General features: G+C 40.7%; 2 protein-coding genes across 2 annotated transcripts in view; both read left to right on the forward strand.

The window, feature by feature from the left end:
• scamp2 (secretory carrier membrane protein 2) overlaps positions 1 to 3,232 on the forward strand; it is a gene marked incomplete at its 5' end in the record, with an annotated part of 10,888 nt that extends 7,656 nt beyond the window's left edge. The window contains 2 exon segments of the mRNA XM_079162225.1: positions 1,011 to 1,128; positions 1,294 to 3,232. Coding sequence (XP_079018351.1) covers positions 1,011 to 1,128; positions 1,294 to 1,440 — 265 coding nt within the window. The 3' untranslated portion in view covers positions 1,441 to 3,232.
• A 4,750-nt stretch (positions 3,233 to 7,982) lies between these two features.
• map1ab (microtubule-associated protein 1Ab) overlaps positions 7,983 to 22,531 on the forward strand; it is a gene marked incomplete at its 3' end in the record, with an annotated part of 59,491 nt that continues 44,942 nt past the window's right edge. The window contains exons 1-2 of the mRNA XM_079163471.1: positions 7,983 to 8,226; positions 14,221 to 14,322. Of these exons, the coding sequence (XP_079019597.1) occupies positions 7,986 to 8,226; positions 14,221 to 14,322 (343 nt within the window). The 5' untranslated portion in view covers positions 7,983 to 7,985. The remainder of the gene's footprint in view (positions 8,227 to 14,220; positions 14,323 to 22,531) is intronic.

Consider the following 22,531-nt stretch of genomic DNA (forward strand, 5'->3'; position numbering starts at 1 on the left):
CTAACCTGCTTTTTTATGCTGTTGAGTATTTTTAACAGTAGCATATGAGGAAAGTTCAGTGATGTTTTTGGGATGATGCCATTCGCCATGTTATTATACAATATGATACAGTATAATAAACAATATGATATTCAATATGCTATATATGATATACTATACGGTATACAATACAATGTGCGATATGGTTACAACATGATAAGAGATACGGTACAATCTGTAATACGATGGACGATACAATCTACAATATACGATACGATGTGAGATACAATACATTATACGATACAGTAACCGATATACTTTATTGTCATCTACCGGAGGGCTACAGCTCAAACTCTGTGTGGAGGACATGTTTTGGGGTTTGAGCGTTTGCTCATCCAGCTTCCTTTCTTTGGAATAAACTCCCAATTCAAATTCAGGATGAAGGCTCTGATGAGATCTTTCTGAGTTTTCTCTATGAGCTGACTTTTAATGTCCTAACCTCGATCATGTTGTATTAACATTCTTACCTGTACGTTTGGGATTCTGCCTCCATGTATTTTTACATGTGAAGCCTGCAAAGACTCCAGAATGACCCTCGTCCAAGTGGCTCTTCATTTCCATTTCATAACGATACTTCTCATTTGATCATGGCTTTGTACATTATCAAAACAGACGCAGTCGAGGAGGCCTTACTTGTTTTGCAGCTCTTCATTTGCAGATGAGGTGCAAATCCCAAAGCAGCTCAATTCTAAAACGAACAAAGGCACTTTTAGGACGTTAATATGACAGTTAACCCACACTTTGAAATGTGCTTCATTTAATATTTTAGCGCTCGTGTTGTAATAATATCCTGTTCTATTCTGCCTCTTCTTCTCGTATCTTTCTCAGCTTTTCTTTCACGCTGCTTCTTCCACACATTCTTCTTCTCTCCCTAAATATAACCCAACTCTCACCCAGACGACATGAATACTCTCTGTACACGTACACAAATGTTTCATACTTTCAAAGTTGATGATGTTTGTTGCCTCCAGCGGTTGGATCGCTGCCTTCACCATCATCGGCACACACACGGCAGTGGGAGCCATCATGATCATCGTGGCCATCCTCTTCACCATCTGCGCTGTGCTGTCCATCATCCTGCTCAAGATGGTGAGGCTCTACCTACATGTTGGTCATATTTTAAGTTTCCATTTGTGGGTTAACAGCCATGTCCTTTAATTAATCTGTGCTTTTATTTATTTATTATTTATGTCCCTCATCACTGTGACCCAGGCCAGCCATATGCTCACGATCTTTCTTTTTTCCCCTCTTCAGGTCCACAGCATGTACCGCCGGACCGGGGCCAGTTTCCAGAAGGCCCAGCAGGAATTCTCGCAGGGCGTCTTCACCAATAAAAGCTTCCAAACAGCTGCTGCCGGCGCGGCATCCTCCGCCGCACAGGGTGCCTTCCAGGGAAACTAACCGATGGTCGACTGAGCTGAGCTCCGGTCAACAGGTCAAGGTCTATGCGTTATCAGGTCTAGATGGTTCGGTAAAACTAAGCTGAACGAATCAGGAAGTAGAGGTTCAGTGAGAACGTACGCTGGAGCCAAAGGCTGCACATTCTAATCTGACCTCATGATGTATAGACCTTGAGCTACGGTGAGCTACACTAGTAGCCTCCCTCCTATCAATGCACGTGTAATTCCCCATGTTAACTCCGCTTCTCGTCGGCTCTGCTTGTAGAAAGCAGTCGAGGGGAAAGTCACGCATCAGGTGCATTCTGTGGTGGAAAGCATGAATGAAGTTGACTGATGGCTATTTCAGTTTCTCCTGGCTTTGTACATTTCATGTGTGCACTTTTTTTGGCAAAGCTCTTCAGTGTAGTGTGTGTGTGTGTGTGTGTGTGTGTGTGTGTGTGTGTGTGTGTGTGTGTGTGTGTGTGTGTGTGTGTGTGTGTGTGTGTGTGTGTGTGTGTGTGTGTGTGTGTGTGTGTGTGTGTGTACTGGCATGCTGATCCCATGTCTTGATCATGTGGGCGCAGTACGCTTTTGTTTCCCTGATCCTGTAATATAAATAAGATGAAGTCTTTCCACATTCATTTTTTTTTTTCTGTCTTAAAAGGCATTTCTTTTTGTTGTTGAATCTCTTTTGTGTGCCGCAAAATTTCAGTCTAATGCGGAAGAAACATAACAGATAAATCACGCAGCTCACTGTAATCTGTAGGACTTTAGATTCGAAGATATTACTGTTACTAATTATTCAAAAAGGACAAATACTCAGACTGAACCTCCCCATCACTTTGAGATGTACTATGTTTTTAAAACATGTGCCTTTTGACTTTTGTCTGGAACCAAACTTTTGCCAAGATCTTTCTGAAAAAACAACTGTGTGTCTGTGGAAACACTGTATATTTTAGTATTTGTCATCACATTAAACAGCTTCTACACGAAGATCACATCCACAGAGGAAATAAGAGTGTTTTGCTTCCATTAGTTCCACGCTTGTAAACAGCTAATTTCATTTCTACTGCAACTTAGAATACAAAGAGAAGATCATTTCATTTCACTTTCAGCCAAATCAGACTTTTTTTTGTTCCTTATCATTTACTTCTACGTTGTTTACACTTTCAAGAGTTGCTTCTGAAGAAACCAAAGCAATACTGGCTATAATAATGGAACATTTAGCTCATTAGAAGTAGATTGACATCAAAGTATACAGTTTGCTCCAATGGGCTGAGCCTATTCTATTGATTTCAGTGCTCACAGTAAATGCAAGAGGAGGAACGCTTTATTTTTCATGAAGCTCAAGAAGTGTGTTCAGCTCGGTGTAAACTTGCCATCACACTTCAAACCTTCTAAAGCGAACCAGTATGCAGCCCAGGTGCATTTTCATTTTTTTATCACTTCTTCAAAAGTCTTCCTCTTCATGACGACCACCCAGCTGTAAATTATTTGTGTACCGGTGTATATTTTCTACGTGATTTCTTAAATTGAAAAACATCCGCGCGCGTGTTTATTTGATGTCCTGTCTTAGAACGTCAGCTTGGGTGTAACACATGTTGGCGTTTCCTGAAGAACAACTGCAAACTCTGATCAATCGTGCGACGTTCCTGCAGCAGATAGCGGTTTAATTTAAGGTTCGATCTTACATCCATCATATAACACAAGACCGGTCCACACGTCGCTGTATGCATTGTTTTGAGAGAGAACAGAATCTAGTGCCTTTTGTATTTCATTATTGAATATAGCATCAATAAAATGCTTTGCTTTCATTTAAACATGTCATTGTTTTTCTTATAATGATCCTATAGTTTTTGATATTGTTATGAATATTCTGAACTGTCAATGCAAAATCTCTGGGTTTGTTTTATCAGTTTTTCACCATTATTCTAATCTTATAAACATTCAGTCGATGATTCTTTGATTCTGGTCTGATGTGATATTATTGAAAAGGTAAAGTTTTTACAATTGAACCATGCCTCATTAGTCTCCACAAGGGGGCGCTGTTTGTTTACCAGCTGCTCCATCTAAAGCAACGGTTTATTAAAATAAATCTGAAGGGGCAGAAGATGAATAACAGAATGTGGGGGAAAAAAGCTGGAAAAACCGTTATTTATTCTTTCTTTCTGCTGATCTTTGTGAATAAATGAATGATCTTATTTCACAGTGATCCAAATATGACTAAATAAAACAAAAATTCTTCGAATAAAACATTGCACAAGTAGACGTTACCTTGTTTTAAAGGGTCGTAGATCAAAAAGGACACGAACAAGTGATGTCTGCTCTCCTAAACATTCTGTTCACGTGCAACAAAACCATGATTTTATCTAAACCTAACCATGTTCTTTTGTTGCCGAACCAAAACCAAGTTTTGATGACTTTTCTGTTTTGTTTCAATTTACAACGCTAATCCCATGTTTAAAACTGCGACTGTAATCTGGAAGACTAATACATTATGAATGCAGTTTGGGTGTGTGAGTACATCATTTTGTAGGAGACAGAGTTGAAAGGGAAGCTTCTAGCAGCCGCAATTTAGACTTGAAGACGTAGACGTGTTGATGTTGACTCTTACTTGTTCCACCTGCAGACAGGACATGTTGGACCTTTCTCGCCTGTAGTTTGCACTGGTTGTACTGGTTGTACAGTCACTGCAGCTGCACACTCTCTGATGCTTTGCTGATGTGTTGCTTGCTTGCGCGGATGTTACTTAAGTGAAATTCCTGCCCCGTTTAAATTCTGTTCAACAGCAGCTGTAGACAGCTCTCTCATCAATAGCTCAAGACCAGTCTCTCACTTCTCCCTCAGTTTCCTCCTCTCTATATGTAAGAGAGGGACACAAAGTAAAGAGGAGAGGCCGACCTTTGTGACCCAGACACTCTGTGGGGAATCCACACTTAAACCCAAACTGCTGCTTCGACTGTCTGTCTGTCTGTCTCCAGGCCCTGTCTGTCACTCAGTCTGGACCTCAGAATAACTGCGGCCACTTCCCATCAACAAACTGGACCAGACAGGTCGGCGACTACGAGAGCCAACCGCGCGGTTTCCTTCTTCACTGCAACCTGAAAGTCAGATTTATATTGAAAGATTTTTTTTTTTTATATCTTAATTTAAGGTTTGCTTTTACAGTATTAATGTCACTTGTACAAGGTGTATTCTACAGAAATATACAATCCATGATTTGCTGAGATAATGTGCAATGAGAGACGAGGAAAGGTCCCAGTGGTTTATCTCATTACCAACACCTGGGTTTCTGTAACAAACCAGCCAGTGAGTGATGTTTTTCACCAAACCTTCCTGAACTCTCTTTCTACATCTTCATCTCTTTCTATGTAATAAGATCAGTAAACGTCAAATACCATTTAGTTCGCTATTACTAGGACGGCTCGTATAACTACAACCCCACATCCTGCAAACGGCTTATGTTTTATTTGCTTTATTGTCTGTGAAAGACGACGCTGTTGCTGCCAGTCGTAAATGGGATCTGCCTCAAGTGAATTTTAAAGTCATATTAAATTGAGTTAAGGCACAACGACTTAAAGCGTAAAATATCAATTTGACTCCCAACACGTTCATGTTTTAGCTTATTCTTTTAAATTCTCTTTTTTATTCTTACATGTTTTAATTAAAACCTGACATTTTCATACTTTAATACACATGTTTTTGTTTTTATAGCTTTTTGAGTTTTGATGATGGTAGTATATATTGAGTAATACAAATATTAGGTTGGATGGATGCTGTGTTTATGAAACAATATGCTTTAATATAGTTTGTCCAGCAGGTGGCGAGGTAGAGGCCAGGCTATAGCTTTGCATATGTTGATACAGTGATGTACAGTAGACATGGTGGTGTTGGGATGAAAATGATCTAATCTGCTTCATGTTTGAAGAACGGACACACAATTGTCTGATTGGAGAGCAAAAAATGGGAATTATAAGTGAAATATTGGGAGTGTCAGACACAATTTACTGTCTTTTATTTGAGTAAAGTCACATTGTTCTTGAAATAAAAGGAAAACAAAGAGTTTTACTGTTGAACTTTCCATTAAAATGTGTATAAATATTTTCTAGCGTCTCCTCTGAACATCTACTTCAAAACGTTTTAGTCTATGATTTAACAAGTGCTTTGTCTTTTACAATAGAAAACCAGAACTGAGATATATTTCTATTTTCTAGTGGATCTGACACTTTTCTCAGCCACAACCTACAGATGTATCATAGCTTACATCATCCACTGATTTGTAATGAGCAGGGAGGCTCGTTTTTTTACCACTAGGGGGAAGCAAGTGTTGCAGGTCTGCTCTGAAGTGAAGTGCTGACTCACTGTCAGAAAGACCTGCAGCAAAAAAAACAAAAAACATTAGCTTCACACTGCTTGTTTATTTGTACTTCTTTCATTGTGTCTCTTACAAACATATGCCTGATAACCATTTAACTTTAGCTTAATTTGAACCCAGTAAGAGATATGTTGGGGTATTTGAATTTTGAATCAGAATTACTAATACAAACCAGCACATGAAAGACTAACTTTAATACGAACATTGGTTAAATGAAAGTAAAGTATTTACAAACTGGGACAGATCTGAAAACGTGTGCTTGCATTTATATCTCCTGCCACGAGTTAAAGAAGCGATGATCGCAGTAAAAGGAAGGTGCAGCCTTTCTTGTGGGGCTCAACAGAAGTTGGTGCAGACCTCCTTATCATCCCCTCTGTGTGATGCTGACACTTTATGCTGAGACGCCCTCTGCTACACACTGAAATGTGGCAAGCTCAAGGTTACACCGGAGAAAAGCTGAATGAGGAACATTTCTCTGAGAAGAAAGAGGCTATTTTAAGGCCGGCCTGCATTCTCTCTCTCTGTCTTTATCGATGTGCCCTGACATGTGTGTGTGTGTGTGTGTGTGTGTGTCTACATAAATAAACACGTTGTGTTGTCCTTTAATTCTCAACAGATTATTTTAATAAATCTTCCACATTCACTGCACACGACTGACTACATTCATACATCATCTGAATCCTGACGAAGAGGGAACGGCAGTGCCTGATTGACGTTTAGAACGGTCTAATTCCTTTTAAATCCTGCTAGACTGTACAATCTTTTCCATAAAATGTCTCGTTCCAGTGTCACAGTTTATAGTTACGCTCAGGCTGTCTGACTCAGCTCTTGTGAGATTTCAGTGCAACATTGTACACGTGTAACTGGTTTGTGTCATATTCATGTTTTTCATGCATAAGCATGACAGGATGGGAGCTACTTGCTGGATGCCACAAAGCGTGTAAATGCAGTGTCATTCCTGGTGTAAGAAAACAGGAATCAGCTGCCAGTTTATTAGGTACACCTATCTAAAAACGAATGCAGTATAATAACATACCAGCTACATACACCTTCATGAATGGTATAAGGTTTTAGAGATTCAACTTTATGATAATTTTGGAGGATGTACTTTGTGGCGCTGTATTGGAAAAAATAAGTGTTTGTGTTATTTAGCTTACCATTAAATTATTTCATGTGGTGGACAGAAAAATAGCAACACTTCTCAGTGAAATGCATTGTATGTCGTGTTATGTATAACTTCAACGAAAGCATGATTCATTTCATGGCTGTTTAATTTGACTGCATTAAACTCAACAAGCAACGTTTTTTTCCTCTGCAAATTAGTGGGTGTTAGTGAAGAGAGTGTTGCATTATTGGAATGTTTGTAGTTTTACTTTTAGCTTGCTACTACTAAAAACACCAGTCTTGTACATGACAAAAAAAGGCTTCCATGATGCTAATTCACCTGTGAATTTGGGCAAATATATCTCGGGTAAACTTAAAAACAGCAGGATAAATGTGCAAGCTTAAATTCTGCATCGCCTCGTGCTAACGTTAGCTTGTTGTTAGCATCACGTCATTTGCGACCTCAGAAATCGCGTTACTGCGTGATTCGGTCACGTGGCGTTCTGTTAGCAAACATGGAGGGATTACGTCAAAAGTGACCTGCTGTTCAGGAGCATATGTCACATCTCTTGTGGTATTGTCTTCAGGTGTCAGCTGTGTATCGGGAGGGATACAATGAGTATTTGGGGCGACATTACAGGTACAAATAAAGTTTTGACTCATGCCTGCACTATTTTGATCATCTGAAATGTTTGTAATTTCTTCGTGAACCAACTGATTAAAGCAGATTCTAGTTAAATAACATGACAGCATGAAATATAAAAGACCTATAAACTATATTGTGATATGCAATTATTATGGCAAAAAAAGAATGTTATTATTATTATTGTTGGTGAGCTACTTAGCATTTACCGAGTTATTATTGCTATTGTTAATTGTGACATAGCTGTTTATCTTGTTTTATTTTAAAGTGTCTGTTGTCTAAATACAAAAACGTTCACCAATCTCCAGCACAATAATAATACATGAACGCCACCGGAACACATTCACCAAAGCGCTCTTATTTTGAAAGCTTCACCGGAAATAAATAATCTGTCCGTTTTGACCACGTTATCCCCTCCTCATCCTCCGCCTCACCGGTTGTTGCCATGGAGATCCCGGTGCTCCGTGGTGCGCTCTCGGTGGTGGAAGAAGACGAGGGCTACAGCGCGCCACCGCCACCGCTACCGCCGGGGTCCGAGGAGCGACTACGGTACCGGCGAGGAGGAGGAGGCGGGAGACGGCGGCACGGGGTCCCGTTCAACCGGAGCGGCTATTACGCGCTGATAGTGATCGGGGAGATCGGCACGGAGCACCAGCTGGACGCCGCCAGAGCGCAGATAGAGCGGGGTGAGTGATGAGTCTGTGTATCTGTGGTTGTTATCTGTGTGGATGAGGTGATTCATGGGGAAAAAAGGGTTAAAACCTGAAAACGTCAACAGGAGAGACATGTGTGTTTGACGCAATGGACAGGATGGCATCCATGCATTTGCTGCAGCATTGCACCATGGGACACCACGCATTTCCCCCTTACCCACTGTGAACCCTATGACTGTGAAATTGCGGACTAAAGTTTGTGGATGCAGCAGCAGAGGTCTTGACTTTTAATAGAGCGAGCACTCGGTTTTACCCAAATACTGGACCCTAAATAAAAGCCACAGATATCAATGAACCAATCATTCACAACACACAAGTTAAGTAAAATAAGTGAAACATTTAATTTCCACACTGCTCAATAATGTGCCTTTCAGTTTGCTTTGAGCAGGTGTGTGTGTGTGTGTGTGTGTGTGTGTGTGTGTTGTTATGATGTGTGTCTCTGCAGGCTGTGCACAACGACTTCACAGACATTATAGAGGAAAAAACACGTACAGCTTTCTCCGTCCTCTCTTCCTTCTTGTCACACTCCGGCATCATTACTCAGCTGAATATCTCTGCGAGTTTAAAACCCTCCTCCTCCTCCTCCTGAGGGAGGGGGGGCTGCTGCACGCTGCAGTCATCTTGTCAGTGTGTCTGAAGTTTAGGGATGTTGAGCCTGTTGTTGAAAGATGTGTTGGTGTGTGCCGACTCAGGAGTATATGCCGGTCAGCAATTTTCTGCTGTGCCGATGCCAGTCTGAGCTGTTTCTTGCTCCAGATGATCAATCACTCTTTTAGATGCCAGCCTGGTGCCATATAGCATCCCCATCCATCCCCTCTGACCTCCTCTAACTTTACTGCTCTGTGCCGAGCATCCTAACCCCCCCCCCCCCGGCTCAATACAGCATAGATTCTACCGCCCAGGTCGGTGTTTTTAAGTGCGACTCAGTGGGAATGACCTGCCATCGACTCTCATTACATGTTAGCTGCGGGGCCCTTTCCTCGGCCTGCTTATCTCGCCCACACTGCAGTGATGTCGTCAAGCAAGACCCGAGGCTAAACAGCTTCTTGGACAGATTTGATTGTGTAGCGCTGCAATTGATTCATGCAACAGGAATATTGACGTAATGTGTTGAAGTAGCCAATTTATTTCAATATAAGGCTAACAGTTATTCTTTAAAATAAATGAAATGCTAAATTAGCACATTAGCATATCTATGATTAAGGGATTTTCCTCCACACGGCTCTCTACATGGTGACAGATGAGCTGGCAGCTAGAAGCTAACGGTGCTAACAGCGCAACCAATGGCAACAGTGCTGAAGGTGAGGGCACACACACTGTGACCCACATGCTGCAACAGGCCGGACCAACTACGTATACAACGCACAGTGAAACTCTGATCACAACACAAACAGACAGAGTGAGACTTTATCATCTCTACATAGCAAATATATGTCAATGCCCTGCATTTTGAATTTGGTGCCTTTTAATAATAATATACCTATTATTCTTTTGAACAATCATGTCATTGTTTGGTCTTGAAAATGAAACAAAAAGCCATGGTGACATCTTTAGATTGTTTTGTTGGCCAACACTCCAATATCTTTAGATACACATGCGAGAAAATCCTCACAATTGAGCTTTAGCATTGTTGTTTGAAAAATACTTAAATGGTGAATCAATTATCATAATAGTTTCAGATTAATACCCTGTCATCAGCTAATCGATTAATTGATCAGTCAATAACCCAAAGGTATAGATTTACAATCATACATTACAGAGAAAAGCTAATCTTGACAAATTCTTTATTTCAATTTTCTCTTTTATTTTATAAACCAATCAATTAATCGACTTATCGTTTCAGCATCAAATCTGACAAAGTTATCATGCTATCATTACTTCCCTGTCCAGATTAAATATTGGTACTTCTACCATGTTGCCTTTGCCACTCGCGAGATCTCTGTATTTGAGAGTAAATCGTTCCTATAATAAGCTTTTTAATGGGAACTGTGAGGAAACGCTGCCAGGATGAAGGTTTAATGGGTTCCACTGGGTTCTCTTATGTTAGTCCACTACACTTGTAAAACAGAAACTGGAACGAAATGACAGCATGAAACACAGGCTGTCCCGTCACGTGGTTATTTTCTAACCCATTGCTTTCAGCCCCAGGTTAAGGATTGACACTTTAGGGTTATACTTTTTAACCCCTACAGCTTGGGAGATATGTTACTTAATTAGCATAAGATTGCTCTGCTGACAGAGTGGCATTTCACCATCTATCTTCTGCATTTGCTCTGACTTTGTGGCCCACGTTTTCTTCCCCTACCGTTTGTTTTTCTGGCCCTCCTGCATCAAAGCCCCCAGTACGCTTCATTCTTCCAGGAAAGGAAGACGATGTTCCAGAGAAGAGAGGCTAATCAAACATCGCTAACGCGTCCTGAGCTTGTGATTCGGTGTTTTCCCCGGAGGTGCGAGGGAAGAATTTCCGGCCTAACACCTTTTTTGGTTCAGCAGATCTGAAACCTGGAGGCAGTGGAATAGAAAATGAGTGCGACTTCTGACACTGAGCTTAATGCTCTTCCCCTCTCACGTCAGAGACACCACGTCCCAAACCTGAATTCAGATTATGTATCGTACTTAACTTTGAAACGGTGTCACTATCCCTTTGCCACCCATACAGGTCAGTGTAAGTGTTCTGCAGCATTAAGCAGCATTAATCCTTTGGCTGCATCTCAAAGTGAGAAAATGTGAACTATGTTACACACAGTGAAGTTAACGACTCATTCAGTAACTGATGGAGTATTTAAGGGGTAAGATATTTGTATTAATGCCAATATTAACACTTCACACCTCTCCCATCCTCGTACCTTTGGAGTACCGGACGCTTTGGAAAGTGGCTGTAATAAAACGTTGAAGTTTCTCCCGTCACAGAGAACAATCGTGCCGGCCACGATGGAGTCCAAGTTGTCTCAGTGGACAAAAAGTGTTAAAATGTCAACAGAACCCTTCTCAAACCACTCCTGCATCATCATAACCCACCGCTCTGTTATTCATCCGAATGCTTCTACACTGCCGTTCAAAAGCTTGATTTGTTGAAGTCAGATGGCCGTCAGGACTACAATATGTTTTGGAATATTTTCATGCTTTTAGGTTGTAGAATGCCCCCTTAGGGTTAACAAATGCATGTTATTTTGTATGCAGGGTTTGCAAAAAAGAAAGTCAACAAAACGCTGTAGAAATGGTTCAGTCACATAGACAATTGAAAGGGCAGAAAGAGACAAAGATCCCTCTGAGCAACAGCTGAATAAGAATAGAAGAAATCCCCAGTCACTGGTTAAATACAATGGAAGCCTAAATGTGTGCAGATTTAAATCGGAACAGCTTCCTGTTTCATTGTCAAGTGTACAATAACGCAGCCTATAGCGAGCTGGAATATTAACAGGTGTGTTGCTTGAGTAAAGATAATCTAAAAACGTCTCAATAGAAATATAAGGACAGTCTGGGGTTAGCACGACTGGAAATAGATCACAGAATATCAGCTGAACATACTGTGGACGGATAAGTAGCAGGTTGAACCTATTTAATCCAACCGTTGAGTAGACGACCCAAAGAAAAAACGTCTACCCAAAATATTTAGAGCCCAAAGGCTCCGCTGTGGTTCAATAATGATCGAGGGTTATTAATTATTTTAAGGGTTATTTATGCTTCTCTGGACTGGAAAACTAACTTGAAATAGAAGAGTATTTAGGTACAAATGGTTCCAACAGTATTCTCTTGTGGCATAACTATTATAATTTGGTTTCTCTTTACATAGCCTGTAAGATGCCAAAGAGAAACCATATAGTTGTAGATATTTCAGTGCACCAGCAGCATACAGGTTTGTGCAGCATCTTCTTTGCTTCTCTCTGTCGTGCTCGTAAAGCTGGAGAGCAGAACACATTCACAGCAGCGGTGGTTGGTGAGAACTGCAGTCACAGTGTTTTTTTTATTTTTTATTACCCTTCTAGGTCACAAGCTACAGCAATGAACCCATTCACCTCTTCAGTTAAACTTTCTAGCCACACAAAGCGGACATTAATGCGTCATCGAGCAGCATGCTCTGTTTTTAAGTGAGAAGGCTTCAAGGACGAGACCTCGGTTGTTTATTTGGCAAATTAATATCGAGTGAAAGTCCTCTTACGATAATAAAGAGCTGCACTTCTCTCAGCTTTTCAGTGGGAAGCATCATCGTGCATTTTAAAGGTGCAGGTCTGGATGACTCAGTGACTTTGAGCAGACACTCACAACTAAAAATAAAAGGAGGTTTTTTGCTCCACATGAACATTTAGTCTATTAAGTGTCCGTCACAGTTTCCCAAGACCGGAATTGTTGTTTCATGTGAGTCCAAGACCCAAAGATATAAAATGTACAAACATATAAAAGAAAGAAAAGCAGTAAATCCTCACATTTAATCAAATGCTCGGTCTTCCTACTTGAAAAATGACTAACTCGATTTGGTTATCCATATAGCTGATTGATTGACTGATCATTTTAGCACTAAACAGTTGCCATATTTACGTACGTCGACTCAAAGCTGGTTACTTTAGTAATAAGTGAAGTAGATTGAGACTCCTTCCTATAAACAGACAGTTATGAGCCTAGTGTCAATGTTTGACACTGATGTCAGATTCAGATGCACAAACGGCCTCGTTTGTTCCCGTCCTTTCCCCTCGTCTCCGATAACAATCCTTTCATCGTGAGGATGGGGACCAAAAGGCATCAACGTCAGAGTAGACGGTTGTCATTTTTATGCGTCTGGTAAAGTGCAAAGACAGACGTTTGCCAATGAATTCTAACGAAAAGTTAATAACAGTGACACAGCATTTCTGGGAACAGACTGCAGTCTGAAGCGAGGGAACATCTCCTCAGTTAAGGGCAAAACAAGGTCTTCATCAAAGCCTCTTTTTTCTGTGAAATAGAGGAGTTCAGCACATGGGTAGGAAAGAACTTGATTAATCTAAAGTCTTGCTCTCGTCGAAGGAATCCACAAGTGGATAAGATGAGAGAGGTGTGTGTGCTGGTTGAGATGTGATCCGACACAAGTTCTCTCTGAAGTTTGACTCACTGCAGCTCAGCAGGGCGTGTGTGTGTGTGTGTGTGTGTGTGTGTGTGTGTGTGTGTGTGTGTGTGTGTGTGTGTGTGTGTGTGTGTGTGTGTGTGAGGAGCTCATCAGTTCATTACTGAGTCGTTTCTTGTGATCCAGTGAACTCCAATTAGTTTTAGTGCTCGTGTTGATGTGGGAGCTTTACTTTTACTTCATTATACGAAACACTTTGTGATGATGATACGATAAGAAAACTGATAAACAATTTAAAATAATGTAATAATAATTACATTCTATTCAGTACCTCATAATATCGATATTGCGTCATCAGATAAAATATGTCACCTCCCTTCATTTTATAATAAGGAATCAACCCTGCAGTTAAACACATTAGTAAGTCATTATTATATGATTATTGGCCAGAGGAGGGCTGATACAAATGTGTGTGATTAAATGAATGAAGATTTATTGCATTTTCTTTTAATTTCCAAATTAAGAACACAATCCAAACACAGAATTGAAGTTATTTGTCATTGATTGTTGTAAAAAGTAATCTGAAACTTTGATAAAATCTCTTATTTTTCTTCTCTTAATGTAAACCGTGACTCAGCTAAATAGATTATTTCAACAAATGACAAAAGGCAAAGCATACAGTAACTATACCAGTGGTTCAGTGTCTGAAAAATGTTCAACTAAAAATGCCCTCAGTAACATTCATTCATATTATATAAATTGAGGGCAGAAGGTGGGAGGGAGGTTAAATGCAGCGGCAGCATCTGGTAGAAGGTTAAGCATGTTTGTGCCTCAGGTTCAACAGATACGAGTCCAAATGTTTCCCTCATTCACTCACGTCTGTCCTTCTGTTTGAGTGTTTGTCCTGAAGCAATCTTCCTCCTTCCTCTCAGGAATCCGATCGTGGGACGTCGACCTCAAGAGCTGCGACCTCGATCGGCAGCTGCAGCTGTTTGTAACTCGTCACTCGGCCCACTTCTCCTCTGAGGTCAAAGGTCAGTGTGATGTGGACCGTTGATGAGAGTGATTAGGGTCGCCTGTATATCAGAAACACATTCAAACATAACAGTCTTTATGGAACGGATTTGGTAAAATCAACCACTAAGAAAGTAAAATAAACACCTGTTTAAATTAAAAACTAGAAACACATTCAACCCACATAACTCTTACCTGAGATGTTGTAGATAAATGTAATATCGTTTATATGAACTATTAACGAACTACACCACAGTCCCAGGACTTCACGTCACACTGAGATGAAGGGGCTCCAGTGTTCCAGGCTTCCAGAAATACTCATTTCCAGGTTTCAGGACTCATTCCTGCAGCGCTCTTATGTGCCAACAAATTCCTAATGCAGAGCGATGAAGCCCTGAAAAATAGCATTTGACGAGATAGATATTTTGTATATTGTCCTACATGCTGATTTACAATTTAGTGATCTTATTTACATATACTGTCTCTACCTGTCTGACAGGTTATTATGCTAAATGAGTTTTCTGATTACATGCAGGCTCGGTGTCGGCTGGGATACTTAAAAAATCCTGACTTGAGATTGAAATACAAACAAGTCAGAATGATCATATATGACTAGTTAGTTTATTTGAATTGGAATAAAATATATAAACAAATATAGAATAAAAAAATATATATATTTATTTATTTATTTATGTATATATACATATATTTATATACAGTATATATAGATATATATGTATATATATATATATAAATAAATATGTATATTTACATATGTATATAAAATAGTAAGTTGCATTTACTGGACATTTAATACATCTGCATTGCATCAAAGCTGAACTGTGTGTATAATCCCCATGGTGACTGTTCAGTGAGCCCTGGACCTGCAGCGTTTGGCCTGTGTTAGTGTGTGTGTGTGTGTGTGTGTGTGTGTGTGTGTGTGTGTGTGTGTGTGTGTGTGTGTGTGTGTGTGTGTGTGTGCCTCTTGTGTTGATGTAATACGATGACTTAGGGCTCAGAGCTCAGGTTGAAAGTACAATAAATGCTGAATATGGAATTATTTCAATCATTTTCTAGGTGAGGGCCTGATGGGATCAAACACAGACACACACACACACACACACACACACACACAAATACAAGGAAACAGACAGGACGGATTATTACTGCGCTGGTGTCTATGCAGGAGTCAGCAGAAAATGACACAGCATTTTTCAACATAATTGTTAACAGCAAGCAGCTTCAGAGGAAACAGGAATTCCTGTGAAACGACACACTTTACTCGTGTCCTTCGTCCATCCGTCATCCACTCTGTCCTTCTGGGTTAATTTCATAAAGAAAGACTCCGATACACCAAAGTGAGGCACCTTCATTCGAGCTTACAACTGTTGTTTACTCATACAGCTGCTGATGAAACATCTGGATACTTTAGTGCATAATAATGGGATGATGGGGACATACACATCTTTATTATTGTCTGCAGATCTTCTTTTTTACCTCAGGGGACAATAACGTGTTTTGATAGATAATTATTTTGACATTTCGTGGATCTTGGTTGACTGTGTTCACATTACTTTGAGCGGAGCTGTATTGATTTCTAAATGGTATATTGGATTTCTAAGGCCCTGTCCTGTAAACGTTAACCAGCGCGGTGGCGTAGCGGTCAGACAGGACGCCCTTTCAGTGTCCGATGACCTTAAGCGTCCTGTCTGCAGACATGATGCTGAACCCCTGCAGCTCCAGCTGATGCTGCTGTTTCTGTGGAGGTTTGCAGTCAAAAACTAGTCTTTCCTTTGGAGATAAACAAATTAATACAAGTATGGAGTCTTCTCACTGCCCATTATAGTGAGGACTTGTTCAGTTGCATCACATCTTGTTCACTAGATGTTCACCGCTGCAGACAGAGTGAGACAGAGTGATGTCTGTGTCTCTTACATTTCTATAGAAGTACCAGAAACGCTCGAGCTAAAAGGCGTCTTTTTCTTCTTCTGCTGTGCTAAGTTAAAAGTTACTCTTATTTCTGAGTGCTGAAGACTTCATTAGCTAATTTGTTTCTGAGTGTTTGTGGGTGTTGAGCCTTTGGGCTTACTTCAGGCACACTCACACCGAGCCGAGGATGTAGTTAAAATGTATTAGTTTATGGCATATAAAAGTTAAACAGTCGAATACACTTCATTCTCTGCTCAGGCTGACATTATTCCGCTTTATCTTCACATAGAAAATAATTGTTTGCTGCTCTATTAATGCTCTGAATCCCGTATGTTGCTCCTTTTAATGATAATGAATTCAGCTTTTTTATTCAGTTGTTTTGTCTGAGATGGTTACATAGTGTCACTTTTAATAACTAATGTATAAATGAACGTATAAGTACTGTATATTAGTATTCAACATGCATACATACAGTTTGATTCATGAAAATGCGTTGTCCCGTTGGAAGACGTGTGATGCGTATGAGGCCGAAGGACCGAGTATTGATTGCCCCCCCCCCCCCCTTGTTAGTACAGCACACGAGGCGGATCAATAGCACTTCAATGGAGAGCAATCCGATGGCTGCAGTGCAGAAATAGATAAGGGGATCACATTGCTTCGGGTTGGCGGAAAAATTTCCATTGTGGGGAAAAATGGCAGCAACAGTCCTCCCTCTCAGCTGAGCTGAGCAGCTGATCACTGATAAAGTCTGGGAGGATAGAGCGAATAGAGAGCATCGATTATGCTCTACTTTCTCCACCAGCTGAGGTGCTCTTTTAGTGCTGGAATGATACTGTGCTCCTGTTGATGCAAATAACAGATACATGTATGCTCAGCAAACCTTTTTATGAATGAATGAACACCTTCAGTACTGTGGGAACTACGGCAAAAGTAAAGTTACGGCTGTAAGTCTGCGAAGCTCAATTTGAGACGTCAAACATACAAATGTATCCACTTTGGAGGAGAAAATCACCATTTACTTTCAGAAGAATCTCAATAATAGAGATATTTAGTCTGTTCTTTTCATTCCCACCATGGACAGTTCTTTCAGTTTAAGTCCCGTTTGAAACATTCCATGTCCTGTTTTGTTGGCGTTCTCCTTTTGCATCAGAACTCTACAATGTTGGACCAGTATGAAGAGGCATTTATCTGATAACTCCTTCACAGCTTGTCCTTGATTTCTCTCGACGCACAAAACTTCTTTTCTCTCATGAATGCACCCTTTTCTTCAAGGTGTTGCTTAATTGAAGTCCGGGGCTGGCGGCCATCAAAGCCAACAGAGAACCAGTGTTGGGTTTAATCTTAATTAAATTATAATTCTGCCGGATGAGAAAGTCGTCTGACTCTGACAAAGCTTGTTTTATCTTGTTCTGCAGTCTCCCCGTGGTCACGCTACCTTTCTCCACTTGTAAACCAACAACAGCAATGTAATCTCAGCTTGAAAAGAGTCCGAACAAAAACATTTCTCAGTGTCATTATCATTCAAAATGACACAACAATCTGTTCAAACCGAGCTAGAATAGTTTAATTATATCTTCAGATTACACAGAACTCTGGTTTTTAATAAATATTTCCAGGACCTAGAATATGGACCTAGAATATGAAATATATTTCCTTCTCACATTGTTGCACAAATTCACATCACGACAGTATTAATACACTAAAAGTCCACCAAAGACACGATTACTGCTGGATCCACAATACTACCATTGTGTGTCCACAGCTTTCACTCTGCTCTGGTTTTATCATTTCAAACAACTTATATTTCTGAATGAGACTTCTGATTTCACAGCATCTATTTTACTTTAACACTAACTAGCTGACTGTTCTTTGTAATCTTTACATTTGTTTAAATGTAGATTTGAATCCAGATGACAATATTGAGCCAAAACAAAAACAGTCTTTTATAACATATTTATAGATTGTCTTTATTGATCTAAGATCTAAAATTCTCCTTCAGAGTTTCCATGCTGATCATTTTACATCTAATGGGAACATTTAGTAGCAGAGTGATGATGCTGCAAATAGGAGTTGTTTTCTTGTTTCTGCTTCCTTTGGATTTAATCCAATAAACAAACTATCAAAACGTCCACCGTCCACACAGCCCTCTGTTAGTGCCACAGCAGATAAAAAGACGGGTAACGTGAACTACAGGCCGACACCACACGTGAAGATTATAAGACAGCAGAGTTATTTTGACTCTCTGGGTTCCAGTAGTTTGGATTAGTTGTGCGTATTCTTACCCAGTTGGCTCTTTTTTCTTTACTCTTAATTTAGATTGTTTAGGTGAAATGCTGCCATCTATTTGTTTGGAGCAGGTGGACATATCTGTCATAACCATCATGTTCAGTACACGCTGTATCAAAAGCTATACAGGAAAGTTTCACTTCACCTTCACACAAATGTCCCTCCATAGCAAATACTACACAGCGGCCCTCGCTGTACTGCAGCGATGACTTTGTATTTTTTGGACGTCTCACTCGCAAAGAAACAATCATACGAGCTGACAAACCGAACGACACTTAAGAGCCCCGTGAAGCTCGACCAGTCAACTTGTATACAAATGCAAGCCCCCACACACACACACACACACACACACACACACACACACACACACACACACACACACACACACACACACGCACAGGCTGCCTACACAAAAACTGAGGACCGGGGGAGACAGGCCATGCTATTAGTGTCAGCGATTTAGTCCGATTTAACCCTCCCACAGTAAACTCACGATGGTGTGTGTGTGTGTGTGTGTGTGTGTGTGTGTGTGTGTGTGCCTATTTGACTGGAAACCTGCCTGTGTGCTTGCTGTGTTTTGTGGAGTTTGTATATCGGCTGATTTCTAATGACGCACAACACACATCGCAGAGTGTATTTACACAGGAAAATATGCAAAACGTTGTCTCACAGCGATAACATGGTCTGAACACAAAAGGCACCAATGGAAAGAATGACAGTTACATTTCAAAGTGCTGTTTTCTACTCATACTCTCATTCAACTAACTCAAAACATCCCTGAGTCCAATATCGCAGTCTTTCACCAAGTGTCGATCTCGCAGGTTTACATCACGGTGACAATAAAGATGTATTGTGCAGCGCTGCTCAGTTGGCACACTTACCTGCAGCCCTGAAATAAATCCTGTCTTCATGAAGGTTCTTATGTTCAGTTTGATCGAGGTGTTGAATCGTGGTGCATTACCCTGAGAAGTGTTTCTATTATTGTGTCCACATTTACATCCATAGTGATACTGATATTAAAGGAAGCGTATCTGTTGTGACAGTCCAATGACAGACGACTAAATTGCTCCAGAGACACCTTTAGAAACGGTATTGGTAAGGAGTGTACATTTAGACTAACATCAACAATATACAGCATATAGTTGCTGCTCATGCAGCTACTAGCCTGTCAGCGCAGGTATTTCTCTAAGATGTTTATGAAAGCTATTGAACAAAGCACTGAGAATGCTAATTAGGACTGTAGCAGGCTTTAACGTGGGGCTTTAACGTCCCAACGGTCCAGCAGATCCTTTGAAGTGAGATGTGAAACATCACGTCTTCCTTTCCTCTCTTTGTCTCTCTCGCTCACATTGAGGGAGATGTAGGCGGAGAGAAAGGGAAAAATAAAAGAATCAGTGGGAATAAACTCAATATAATCATTATGTGTGGATCCTCCCACCTACACACACACACACACACACACACACACGGACACACAGGTTGAACTCCGTAAGATGGCTTAAGCGCTCATGAAAGACTGTGGACGTATAGTCCCTAATAAGAAGCTTCCAGGACAATCTGCAGTACAGATGATTTTTAATTCACTCTGCTATTAGACTTTATTTCTCTGTAACTTTTTTCTGTGTGAATCGTTGACCTCTTGAAACAAAAACTGCACATGCACACAACTAACGAATGAATAGAGGGGATTTACTTCTCAGCAGAATTAATTCCAGGTTGCGGCTCAAACTTCGATAATTAGAAAAGTTGGTTATGTATTTTAAGTGTCGATTGTAAGAAAAGGATTTTACATTCCATAAGAAAAGTATTTGCAGTAATTGTTTTTCTGCATGAGTTTCCCTCAGCCTGACTCGTGGAAACACAAGGGAGTGTTACCTCCACGTAGGCCTGGTAGAGGGGAGAGATGGCCTGGGGGCGGCACAGAGTGATTAAACATTCATATTCCACGGTGGAGCCAATTGGCTCCAGAGATTGGGTAAACGTGCCTTTTCAAGGCTGTTGCCCTGGCGACCTCTCCATCCACGCACACGTGGGAAGACGCTCGGAAGGTCCTGAAGGCGTCAAGGATGAAAGGTTAGAGAGGCTGTGTGACCTTTATTGATGTATCATGTGAAAGAAGGTCGGGGGGGAGGGGTGGGGTGGGGGGGGGGGGGGGGGGGGGGGACGACACGTGTTTAAAGTCTGGAGGAGGCTTCGTTTTGAAGATGATGTTGGTTTGGGATAAGAGAAATACCTCATCACAATTTAACATTTTATAGTTTTTTTTTATCTGGTACACTGTGAAGATACTGAGGAGTCCATCTTGGAACCCGTCGGTCTGATGACAATTCAGGCCAATATTTCTGGTCTACAATCTTCCGGTGTCACCGGCAGTTATCCGGATAACAAATATCCAGACACCGGTTGTTGCTTGAAGTCCGATTAGCAACCTGAGATGTGAGAATGGAGTATGAGTTGAGAGACGACGTCTAAGACCGGATTGTTTCACTAGTAGCCTGTCTACAAGCTCATTTTAGGGTAAAACAATAGCCGATGGGTTCTGACATCGCTTTTCGGCCAATGTGTTCCAACTCTTTTGCTCTGCTCAGTGCTCATGATTGTTTGCCTGCGTGAAGCCTGAGCCCGCTCGAACGTGACTAGTCAACACTACTCGGACCACAAAACCAGAACACCTCCGATAACAAAGTCTGGTCCGGTTTCCTACAGATTCTGGGTTCATATGCACATATTTGTAGAGATTACTGAAGAGTGTGTTGTTTTTAAAGTAGAATTAGAACATGACCTCCTAATTTAAGCAACTCCTTGTGGAAGTAAACACAAATCACTTTGGCAGAGAGAACTTCTAACCTGACCCGCCAGATGGTTTGTTACACAGAACTATCTGAAAAGCCGTCGTTGAAAACTGTCGATCAATCAAACTCTTACCGAAGCCAGTCAGGAGAAGAGAGGATACATCTGTTCCACTGAGCCTTCTGTGCTGTTCTTCTTTCAATACGTTCCAGTTCTGATATAACTCGTCGTCTCTGCATGCTATTGCAGCATCTACGCTAACCACCCTTACTCAATGATTTTCATCGTAGTATGTTGAGAAGTGAACAAGCCTTAGTCATACAGGATCAAGACTTAAGAGCCTACAGCCATGCAAATGACAAGCTCACAATGACAACATTAGCATGCTGAATAACAGCGTGTTAAACACGTTTACCGTATACGTTTAGATTGTCAGCTTGCTAAAATGTACTCGTATCCTCACTAACATAAATCTATAGGGATGCAGCATAGCAGCGAGTGTATCTCTTCTTTATGTCCTCTGCTCATGATGATTTGATGTGAGGAGGAAAACTGGCACCAAACATTTCCTTGCAATTATATCACCAGTGCACAGCAGAATGAGAGAGGAGGGATTATGCTCATGAGCCACTGAACATGTTTTGTGTTCATTTTTTTACCTTCTGCAAACAATAAAAAACCCTAAAGCGTGCGTTTGCTGTTGTGTACGTGGATCTTTGCCACAGTCTACTACAGTGTATTGGTTCAGGGTCCATATCAAATATTCATGCAGCTGCAGCTACTAAATACATGAATTTAGGTCAAAAAAGTGTAAATCTTCCTATTAGCATTACAATGGAGAGCACTTGGGGCTTTTGGGCTGCTGTGGGATCAACTTAAATGTACTTTTTTGGAAATTTCAGGTTTCCTACTTTGGATAACGCTTCCTCATCTGTAATCGCTCAACCTGTGCTGAAGTATTAGCGTTGAGTTTCTAGTCATTACTTTAATACCTAATGTAAAAGTTCACCCAATGGTCAATCTCCCCAAAAAACTTGGTCTTTTAAAGTATAAAGACTGGATTGAAAACTTTTTAAACATTGTTAATGTCTTCGCACATGCATGGGCCCGAGAGCGCTGTATATTAGGAGGTAGTACCTCGTTCGTTCCTTTCCCATTGTGCCCTCTCTTTCTTGCTATAATATATGCTTATCTGGAAGTAAAGAAAGCTTTTCTACATCTCCT

This window comes from Pholis gunnellus, assembly GCF_910591455.1.
Source record: "Pholis gunnellus genome assembly, chromosome: 7".
Lineage (NCBI taxonomy): Eukaryota > Metazoa > Chordata > Actinopteri > Perciformes > Pholidae > Pholis > Pholis gunnellus.